The following is a 10,844-nucleotide window of genomic DNA, read 5'->3' as shown; positions in this document are numbered from 1 at the left end:
ACAGACTGTGATCAAGTCACCCCTTACCAATCACCCCTTACCCATCTCTTTGTTGAACTAAATAGGTTGATCACCTTGAGTCTATCACCATAAGGCAGATTTTCTAATCATTTAATCATTCTTGTTGCTCTTCTCTGAACCCTCTCCAGTTTATCAACATCCCTTGTGAACTGTGGGCACCAGAACTGGATACAGAATCACAGTAGCAGTCGCACCAGTGCCAAATACAAAAGTAAAATCACCTCTCTGCTCCTACTCGAGAGTCCCCTGTTTATTCAGCCAAGGATCACAATAGCCATTTTGGCCACAGTGTCGCACTGGGAAGCTCATGTTCGGCTGATTCTCCACCATGACCCCCAAATTTTTTTCAGAGTCGCTGCTTCCCAGGAGAGAGTCCCCAATCCTGTACGTGTGGCCTGCATTCTTTGTTCCTAGTTGTATACATCTGCATTTAGCTGTATTAAACTGCAGCCCAGACACGGCCCAGGGATCAACACTGCAGTGAATTGGATTCATGATAGGCTGCCCCTTCAAACACCACCACCCACTTGCCACCTAGCGCTCACTGGCACGGGGGCCCGAGTGTATAGTTGTTCAGCAGAAGATGGGCGTGGGCAGCTTAGGAGAAATATGTGTCACTCCCGGAAGTCCCCAACTGCTGGGTGTAGCTCTTGATCCCTTGCCAACAGGTTCACAGTGGAGAAGGGACAGGCATCTTGCCTTGTCTCCTCGAAAGTCTGGTGATGGGGCCTGAGGCAAAGGTAATCCAAGTTAGAGGAAGTCATGGGATTGTAGCACACCCCATATGCCCCTCCTACCACTGATCCCTGCTTGGGTGTGTCAGCACCTGACAATTCCTGTTACTGAGCTGGAATTCCTGCATCCTCTGCTCTTGTTTACTTCTCATTAAAGATGTGTCTTTGTTACCTCTTCATTCCGCCCCCTCCCCATCTCTCTCTAATCCAGCACTGGGGAGTTCCCTAGGGCACTTTCCCCTAGTGTCCCAGCCTCCTGCTCTTATCTGCTACAGGTACCAAGTTGACCAGGGGTGCGGGAGGGGACTGTCAGGGGAAGAGGCTACACTTGCGAGTTACAGCGCAATAAAGCCACCCAGAGCGCTGTACCTCACTCCCCGTCCACACTGGCAAGGCATGTACAGCGCTGTGTCTCCGCGGCTACGGCGCTGCTGGACTCCACCTCCCCCAGAGGATCAACAGCTGCTGCGCATTGGCTGAGACGCTCCAGCTCCAGTGTAAACGGGGAGTAACGTGATTACGCACTGACTGACCTCCGGAAACACCCCATAAGCCTTTTACCTGAAGCGTCCTCTCTTGTTTTGTTGTGAACTCCGGACGCGGAAGTGCCATTTCAAAGCTCCGTTTCGGGGGCTGCTTATCAAAAAACCAAACACAGCCACTGCTGGCTTTGAATGAGCGAGAGGCAGGCAGGGGGGGTCCGTTTGGAGTGCCGACAGCTAATGTTTGCTTGAAGAGAGAGGCAGCGGGGAAGGCGGTTGAGGTCCGTTTAGCGAGCGGCTGCTTAACTCATCTATGAGGAAAAAAGAAACAGCTGCCATTTGCTTTCAGTGAGTGAGAGAGAGGTGGGGGAGTGAGGGGGGTCTGTACTTACAAGACAGCGTGCTGACACATTCTCAGCACCCCAAAAACCCACTCTCTCCCCCCCACACGCTCTCTGTCACGCTCCACCCCACCCTCATTTGAAAAGCACGTTGCAGCCACTTGAATGCTGGGCTAGCTGCCCACAATGCACCGCTCCAAATGCAGCTGCAAATGCTGCAAATGTGGCCACCACAGTGCGCTGTCAGCTGTCAGTGTGGACAGACTGCAGCGCTTTCCCTACTCAGCTGTACGAAGGCGGGTTTAACTCACGGCGCTGTACATCTGTAAGTGTAGCCAAGGCCTAAGCCACTGATGCATGGAGTAAGATTTGGATACTTTGTCCACCAGCGGGCTCCCAGGGGTGACCATTGAAACAGGCTTGCAGTGAAGAGATGTGTGGTTGCTAAGCCTTCTGTACCCAGCACTGAAGATCAGATACAAGGTGGCGTGAGCCAAGCCAGAAACTCCCTGGAACAGTGGTTCCCAAACTTTAACAACTCGTGAACCCCTTTCATAAAAATATCAAATCTTGCCAACCCCGTCCTGAAAATGAATATTTCCAGGGATTTTCTCCCTTACCTGAGTGTAAATTATAGAGACAGTGATCTTGGAAATAATTTGTTAATTTATGACATGCTTATTACACACTATTTATTATTACATTATTATTTATCATTACATTATTAATTTTATTACATTATGAAAACAGCAACACTCTTCCAAGATTTCACTTTTGTAGCTCATATCACTTTGATTAAGCCTCCTACATGTTTCGTCAAGGAGTACCAGACGTGAAACAGTATGAAGGTATTTAAGAATCCAACTCAAATAAAGAGTTCCTCCCACAAGCATTCGGGTCTTGAGCAGTCCAGGCAAACAGCGCACGACTACAACAAAGCTTAAACTTGTTCTGCCAGGAAGTAATGGTCACGTGGCTCAAGCTGCCGGCCCCCAGTCCCCAAGGGGCTTGGGCTACCAGCCCCGGGGCTTGGGCTACCAGCCCCGGCGCCTGGGGTCCCTAGGGATAGCTCTGTCCGCCATTACAGAATTTTTTTCTGAGAACCCCCTGATACATTTCGCGAACCCCCAAGGGTTCACGAACTCCAGTTTGGGAACCACTGCCCTGGAATAATACTGCTGATATCAGAGGGCCCCAAGCCAACGTGAGCATCATCAACTGCACAGCTCTCAGACTTAACCCACACAACTCATCTTGGCAACTCCAGTGCCAGGACTGACCATGGCTCAGTCAGCTCAGGCAGGGGAGCAGGGGTGGGGGAGCACCCTGCACATCAGTAGATCCCCAGAGTCATTTTATCCCAGGTCTCACAAGGGAGGTGGACACACTGACCTGACTCCACCATTCCCTGCACCTGAGGTCAAAGCACAGTCCCTCCCTTGCTAGGGTGCCTGCTGTTCCAGGTAGCCTGCCACCCAGAGCTGAGCCAGTGCAGGGCCAGCCCACGTATCCAGCTGGGTCTCGGTAACACAGGTGAGGTTGGGGCACGGCTGGCGATGGATTTATTCAAAACCAATCTGAGCAGCCAGTTTGGGACCCTGCCCCAGGCTGCCCCAGGCTCCTGGGAGACAGTCTCAAGCAGAACATATAATACTTGGCCCAGGTCTACAGCTGATGACCAGGTGATAGCTCCCTGAGGAACATGACATCACAGATTGACAGCTGTCTGGGGTGCTGCATCGCTGAGCTGGGGGGGTCACAAGAAGGGAGATGCAGTGCTGTACTGTCCTCAGCTATGGGCTGGAGGAAAAATCCTAGAGAGGGACCTGTGCGGGTAGGGGGAAGATGTTGGAAGATAGGGGATAAGGGGGGATGAGATGAGAACCCATAGTGAAGGGGGAGAAGGGACAAGACAGGGAAAGTTGGGGGGAGGAGGGACGTGAGAGGAGAGTCTTGGGGGTGACTGGGAGAGGGGAACTTGGGGAGGGGGGACTGGAGTGGGGAACTTGGTGGGAGTGGGAGACGTGTGAGTAGAACCCCTAGGGGAGGTGGGGATATTTGGGGGGACAATGTTTAGTTTTTCCAAAAGCTCCAGCTCCTAGAGTCATGTTAACACCTGAGAATCTCAGCTTTCATTCCAAAGAGTAAAAGTTTTAGCTCTCCTGTTTGCCTAGGTAACTTGAAACCATGATGCCCAAGGCTCAGAAATCAGAACCCCAATGAATTATAGATCACATCTCCTGATTTTAAGCTTATCTGATGGTCCTTGGAGTCTTGTGGACCTGTCCTCCTGAGAGCCCCCCCAAAACCCTACAGCTGTATGCACATTGCACCCAGTAGGTACCATTGGCAGGGTAGAGCTTGGACTTAGCCCCTCTTGGGCAATCTCAATGCCCTTGGGCATGCTCAGTTGCATTGCTGAGCTCAAGGACATTCTGGGAGAACCCACCCCACAATGTTCAAGGTCACCGGGGAACCATACATTGCACAGGGCTGGCAGGGGCCAGCGTGGGGCACTCAGGGGGGTGGGGGAGTGACACTGCCCCTGGGTGGACTAGGCTGGAAGGCTGGGGCAGAGTGTGGCATGGGCTGGGTGGGTAAGGTCCTGGGGCCAGCGGCTGCAGCAGGGATGGCTGCACAGAGATGGGCAGCTCCACAGGGATCTCCCCGGTTTCCCCTGTGCTGAGGTCAGTGGCCACCCTGCCTAGGAAGCACTTGACTTTCAGTGGGTGACTCCACTGCATCCTGCATTCGCCACTTGATACGTTGGGAGGTGTGCCCTTAGAAGCATGTGTTCATTGCTGGCTAGGGGACCATGGGGCCAGCACACAACACTTCTCAGCTGCAGAGAAGGTCTCAGAAAGTCCTGAAACCTAGCCTCAGGATTGTGGCCACAAGAGAGAATCTCTGCAGGTCCAGAGCCAGGCTGAGCCCCAGCTCCACGCTAAAGGAAGAGACGGGTCAGGCCAAAGGGCATTAACTCTTTCCATCCTTCCAATCTCATTCCCCGAACAAACCCCGTCTGGGTGAGCAGGCCTTACAGTCCACAGGCTACTGCCAGGGTTGTGTCAAGACACCACTGCCATGTCCCTGAGCACTGGAGTCACGCCAACCAGAGAGCACAGAGTGGTGTCCGTGGATCAGGGTTAGCCAGGTAGGTCTGGATTCAACAGGCGCGAAAGACACTGGTGTCTTTAAAAGTGGAAAGTCTCTTACCCAGCTCAAAAGCAGCCAAGTAACTGTCTGAGAGCCTGGTGGGAACTGACAACAGCTGCACTTGAAAGGGGAACTGGTGGCAGAGACAGGAAGCAGGGTGTGCGAGCAGGTGGCAATGCTCCTGGACTCTCACCCCATGGCAGCTGCATTTTACTTCCCCTTTCTTGCCAGTTCCTCAAGTCATCGGCACTGATTGTGGCCCTGGGATGGCAACGCCAGAGACCCTGCCATAGAGAACCATGATGCATCCGATGAAGTGAGCTGTAGCTCACGAAAGCTTAGGATCAAATAAATTGGTTAGTCTCTAAGGTGCCACAAGTCCTCCTTTTCTTTTTGCGGATACAGACTAACACGCCTGCTACTCTGAAACCCTTAATCAAAGCACACCTGGTGGCAGGAGAAAGATAACCCGCCCACAGTCTGTGCTTGCAGCTCGGAAACGAAACCTAAAGAGTCACAGAGAGCCACCGGGGGCTACCACGAGCAGCAGCAGCAGCATTGGAAAAGCTCAGCATGGCTTTCCAGCAGCCTATTCTCAACCCGGTGAGTCAGGCTGGGTGGGAGCTGAACACCTGGAGATGCACACTGTCTTCTCTCTTCAGGAGACATCTGTCAGGGCTAAGGTGACCAGACAGCAAGTGTGAAAAATCGGGACGGACGGGGAAGGGGCAATAGGGTCCTGGGCGGGGGGGATAATTGGGTCGTATATAAGACAAAGCCCCTAATATCGGGATGGTCCAGAAAATATCTGGACATATTTCTGGACATATTATCTGGACATAATATCGGGATGGGCCAGATAATATCGGGATATATTTCTATCAGGTAGACGGAAAACTGGCTAGATTGTTGGGCTCAACGGGTAGCGATCAACAGCTCAACGTCTAGTTGGCAGCCGGTATCAAGCAGAGTGCCACAGGGGTCAGTCCTGGGGCTGGTTTTGTTCAACATCTTTATTAATGATCTGGATGATGGGATGGATTTCACCCTCGGCAAGTTCGCAGCTGACGCTAAGCTGGGGGGAGAGGTAGATACGCTGGAGGGTAGGGATAGGGTCCAGAGTGACCTAGACAAATTGGAGGATTGGGCCAAAAGAAATCTGATGAGGTTCAACAAGGACAAGTGCAGAGTCCTGAACTTAGGAAGGAAGAATCCCAGGCACCGTACAGGCTGGGGACCGACTGGCGAAGCAGCAGTTCTGCAGAAAAGGACCTGGGGGTGACAGTGGACGAGAAGCTGGATATGAGTCAGCAGTGTGCCCTCGTTGCCAAGAAGGCCAATGGCATTTTGGGATGTATAAGTAGGGGCATAGTGAGCAGATCGAGGGACGTGATCGTTCCCCTCTATTCGGCACTGGTGAGGCCACACTTGGAGTGTTGTGTCCAGTTTTGGTCCCCCCACTAGAGAAGGGATGTGGACAACTTGGAGAGAGTCCAGCGGAGGGCAATAAAAATGATTATGGGGCTGGAGCACGTGACTTACAAGGAGAAGCTGAGGGAACTGGGGTTATATAGTTTGCAGAAGAGAAGAGTGAGGGGGGATTTGATAGCAGCCTTCAACTACCTGAAGGGGGTTTCCAAAGAGGATGGAGCTTGGCTATTCTCAGTGGTGGCAGATGACAGAACAAGGAGCAGTGGTCTCAAGTTGCAGTGGGGGAGGTCCAGGTTGGATACTAGGAAACACTATTTCACTAGGAGGGTGGTGAAGCACTGGAAGGGGTTACCTGGGGAGGTAACCACTGAATGCATCCAATGAAGTGAGCTGTAGCTCACGAAAGCTTATGCTCAAATAAATTTGTTAGTCTCCAAGGTGCCGCAAGTAATCCTTTCCTTTCTAGGGAGGTAGTGGAATCTCCATCCGTAGAGGTTTTTAAGGTCAGGCTTGACAGAGCCCTGGCTGGGATAATTTACTTGGTGTTGGTCCAGCTTTGAGCAGGGGGTTGGACTAGATGACCTCCTGAGGTCTCTTCCAACCCTAATCTTCTATGATTCTATGATCTGGTCACCCAGTAAGGGCCCTGATAGAGAGAAGCTCCCCAGCCACAATGTCCCAATACTGGGAGACACAGCAGAACACCTGCAGTAGGGCCCTGTGAAAATTACTACCCCACTGGGCAGTGTAGGTGTACGTGTATGTGCAGTGTATGTGCAGGGCAGTGTATGGTTCCTCTGCTGCCCTTAAAACTGTGGGGTGGTTTCTTCCAGAGCGTCCCCTATTCTGGACCCATCTTTGGAGGCCTGTGTGAAGGGAAGATGGTGTTAATCCAAGGAATAGTCCAAACCTTCGTGAAAAGGTTGGTGCTATTTACCCCATCCTGTGCTGCATTTCACCCGCTTCCCCCACCAGCACTCCATCTGGACTCAGCTCAACCAGGCCCTTGTGCAATCAGCACTCAACAGCTCTCTACTACCCCTCCCTCCTCACTCACCAAGTCCCCCTCCCCCCCTCACTCACCAAGTCCCCCTCCCCTCCTTCACCGCGCCACTAACTCTGAGCTGTCCTTACTGTCATCCTTCACCAGCACGGCTTCTCCACCAGGCTCCTCCTGGCTGCTGTTAAGTTCACCCCCTCCACTGGCCCCTCTCTCTCCCTGTTCTCCTCTCTCTTCCTGGCTCCTTTCCCTGCCGCTTAGCTGCACAGACCATGACTCTATTCCCCATACTAAACCGCCTCCCCTGAATCACCTGCCTCTCAACAAACTCCTCACCTCTCACTCCTCCACCATGGTTTCTACTCCCACTGCCCCAGCTCTCTGAAAAGGACTACAGGTAACTGTGAAACCCAGCTTCCAGAGCAATGCAGCAGCTGAGAGGGTGAAGGTGTTCCTTGGAGGTATGAATAGGGGAAGATGAAGTAAGGAGGTGCTGTCACCCCTATATGGCATTGATGAGACCATCACTGGGTACCACGACAAGCTTGGTGTCCACACTTCAAACAGGTTGACTCACAGTTTCAGGACTTTAAGGCCAGAAGGGACCATTAGATCATCTAGTCTGACCTCATGTGTAGTACAGGCCATCACATTTCACCCAGTTACCCCTGCATTGAGCCCAATCATTTGCATTTGCTAAAGCACATTCCTGAAAGGCAGCCAGTCTGGGTCTGAAGACATCAAGAGATGAGAATCCACCACTTCCCGGGAGTTTGTTCCGATGGTTAATCAGCCTCCCTGGTAAACATTTGACTGTAATTTCTAATTTTACATTAGTCTGGCTTCAGCTTCCAGCCACTGGTTCTTGTTTGGCCTTTCTCCACTAGGTCAAAGAGCCCTCTAGTAGCCAGTATTTTCTCCTTGTGAAGGTGCTTGTGCAACGCCAACAGACCCTGTTCGTCAGTGGGCAGAATTGAACCGGGAACCTCTGGAGCCAAAAGCCAACTGGCTGTTAGCTAAGGCTGTAGAGCAAACTCTCTCTCTCTCTCTCTCTCTCAGTGCCACTAGATGGGACAGAACACCACACACAAGGCGTGTGGGTTACACTTGTGCACTGTCACCAAGTCACCTTTTGATCCTCTTTATGATAAGACAGAGAGATTGAGCTCCTTAAGTCTCTTCTTGACAGGCATTTTCTCCAGCCCTTAAATCATTTTTGTGTCTCTTTTCTGCACTTTCTCCTATTTACACCATCCTTTTTACTATGTGGCAATCTGAACGAGGCGCAGTCTCCAGTATTCCTCTCACCAGTGCCAATGTTGACAGAAAGGGAAAGTTCAGAAAAGAATGAGAATAACGCTCCAAGGGCTGGACAAGCTGCCGCACAGGGCAGGACTAAAGGAGCTCAGTCTATTGAGTTTCTCCCAGAGAAAGCAAACAGGTGACGATCACGGCGCACAGAGGGCAAAGATATCTTTAATCTCACCGAGGCAGAATGAGGTCCAGTGGTTGCAAGGTGAAGTGAGACAAATCCAGGCTAGAAATAAGGAACTAATTTTTAATAGTGATCAGGTTCTTAAAAGAAGAATTTTAATAGAAGAAAAAGTAAAAAGAATCACCTCTGTAAAATCAGGATGGTAAATACCTTACAGGGTAATTAGATTCAAAACATACAGAATCCCTCTAGGCAAAACCTTCAGTTACAAAAAGACACAAAAACAGGAATTTACATTCCATTCAGCTTATTTTCTCAGCCATTTAAAGGAATCAGAATCTAACGCATATTGAGTTAGATTACTTACTAAGTTCTAAGACTCCATTCCTGTTCTGTCCCCGGCAAAAGCATCACACCGACAGACAGAGAGAGAGAGGCTTTGTTTCTCCCTCCCCCAAGCTTTTGAAAGTATCTTGTCTCCTCATTGGTCATTTTGGTCAGGTGCCAGCGAGGTTATCTTAGCTTCTTAACCCTTTACAGGTGAAAGGGTTTTCCCTCTGGCCAGGAGGGATTTTAAAGGTGTTTACCTTTCCCTTTATATTTATGACATTCCCTCTCCCCATTGAGACAGGGCTGCCCCCAAGGGCTCCTTGCCCCTTTCTCCCTCCTCGAGGCAGGGCTGCCCCCACAGGCCTTATTCCCCCTCCCCTCTAGGTAGGGCTGTCCCATGACTGCCATCCTTCCTCCCTCGCCTCACCCGAGGCAGTGCCTCTCCCACAGCCCCATCCACCCTGCCCCCTCCACAATGTGGTGCCATCCACACCCTCAGTTGCTCCCCCCACAAGGCGAGGGCTGCCCCTGTGACACTTTCCTCTGCACACTTCCCTGAAGAAAGGCCCCATCCATTGCCCCCATTGTCCCTCTGTCCATAGCCCTATCCCAAGCCTACCTGCCCCACATGGCCCCTTCTCTACCCCACCCGCATTGCCCCATGATCCCTCTGTCCCACCATAGTCCCGTCCCCAACAATGGAGGGCAGCCCCCCTACCCCCTACCCTTTGCGCAGGCAGCCCCCCATTTCTGGTGTGGACAGCCCCCATGCCCACTCCCTGTCAAGAGCAGCCCCCCACACCTGGCTCAGGAAGCCCCTTCCCTGCCCCCTGGTATGGGAAGCCCCTATGCTCCCTCCCTGCCAGGGGCAGCCCACCTCCACAGTCAGTGCCTATTCTCCCCATTCCCCCTATGATGGGTTCCCCCCAGGGTGCCACCTGGAACTGGGGTACCACTGAGCCCCCTGACCCACCAGCCTGGGCTCCCTTTTACACTGAACTACAGTGACAAGCTACAAAGCCTTCCAGCCTGCACTTTCACCATCATACACACAGGTAGGGATACACCCAGCTGCAGTTACATGCAGGCTCTCTGACTGGCCCCTGTCTGGGAAAGCTACTCCCAGCTCCTTCAGCACACCCCCCCTCTGGAGTATAGACCCAAAATTATATCATCTTGCACTGCACATGGAACTGTACAGCATAAGCTCATAAAATTCTCCCCCTTCCTCAATGTGGAGAGAAATATGCAAAAGCCTTTTGCCCCTCAGTTATGATTTCCACACAGTGGTTTAAATAAAGCAAAAATAAACGTATTCACTTAAAATATTTCTTTTGTAGTTATTATAAGTGATAGCAAACTGATGAAAGCAGGTTACCTAGCAAATAAGTAAAAAAAGCAAACGAAACTTAATATACTGAATAGATTGGATATAAATTAGCAGATTCTCATCCTAAGAGATGATACAAGCAGGCTGCAGATTCTTAAGGGGCAAGCTGCACTTGCTTTACAGATTGGAACCTCCAGGTATTTCAGTCACAGGCTAAAAATCCCACTAGCCTGGGTCCAGCACTTCCCCCAATTCAGTCTTTGTTCCTGAAGTGTTTCCAGGAGTCTTCTTGTGTGGGGAGTGAAGAACACCTGATGATGTCACTCCCTGCCTTATATAGCTTTTGCGTATGGACGGAATTCTTTGTTCCCAAAGCTTGGTTCCCAGACTAGTCTATGGAAAAACACTGGCATCTGGAGATGGAGTCTAGAGACATGTGGTCTCATCACATGTCCTTGTAGAGTCATAGCAGCCATTATTCAGAGGCTGTCTGTAGTTCTCAGGAAGGCTCCCGAGGTGGGAGAAAAGCTTCCCCTAAGGCCTACTGTTTTATCCTAATGGCGTGTTGCCCTGAATGGGCCCTT

The 10,844-nt window shown here is 51.3% G+C and overlaps 1 protein-coding gene and 1 long non-coding RNA gene across 3 annotated transcripts in view; one reads left to right on the top strand and one right to left on the bottom strand.

Moving 5' to 3' along the window:
- Positions 1-250: 250 nt before the first annotated feature.
- On the bottom strand, positions 251-9,018 carry LOC142069841 (uncharacterized). The gene is made up of 3 exons (XR_012665808.1): positions 8,968-9,018; positions 1,317-1,548; positions 251-750 (listed from the first exon to the last, which is right to left on the bottom strand). It is a non-coding gene; the product is annotated as an uncharacterized LOC142069841 (long non-coding RNA).
- The window catches only part of LOC125629100 (galectin-9-like), a 38,587-nt gene continuing 32,678 nt past the window's right edge, over positions 4,936-10,844 (top strand). For both annotated transcript variants that reach the window (XM_075122361.1, XM_048834388.2), the window contains exons 1-2: positions 4,936-5,337; positions 6,999-7,087. In XM_075122361.1, the coding sequence (XP_074978462.1) occupies positions 5,308-5,337; positions 6,999-7,087 (119 nt within the window). In that variant the 5' untranslated portion in view covers positions 4,936-5,307. The remainder of the gene's footprint in view (positions 5,338-6,998; positions 7,088-10,844) is intronic.

This window comes from Caretta caretta, chromosome 23 (genome assembly GCF_965140235.1).
Source record: "Caretta caretta isolate rCarCar2 chromosome 23, rCarCar1.hap1, whole genome shotgun sequence".
Classification (NCBI taxonomy): Eukaryota; Metazoa; Chordata; order Testudines; family Cheloniidae; genus Caretta; species Caretta caretta.
This window is presented reverse-complemented; position numbering and strand designations above follow the sequence as displayed.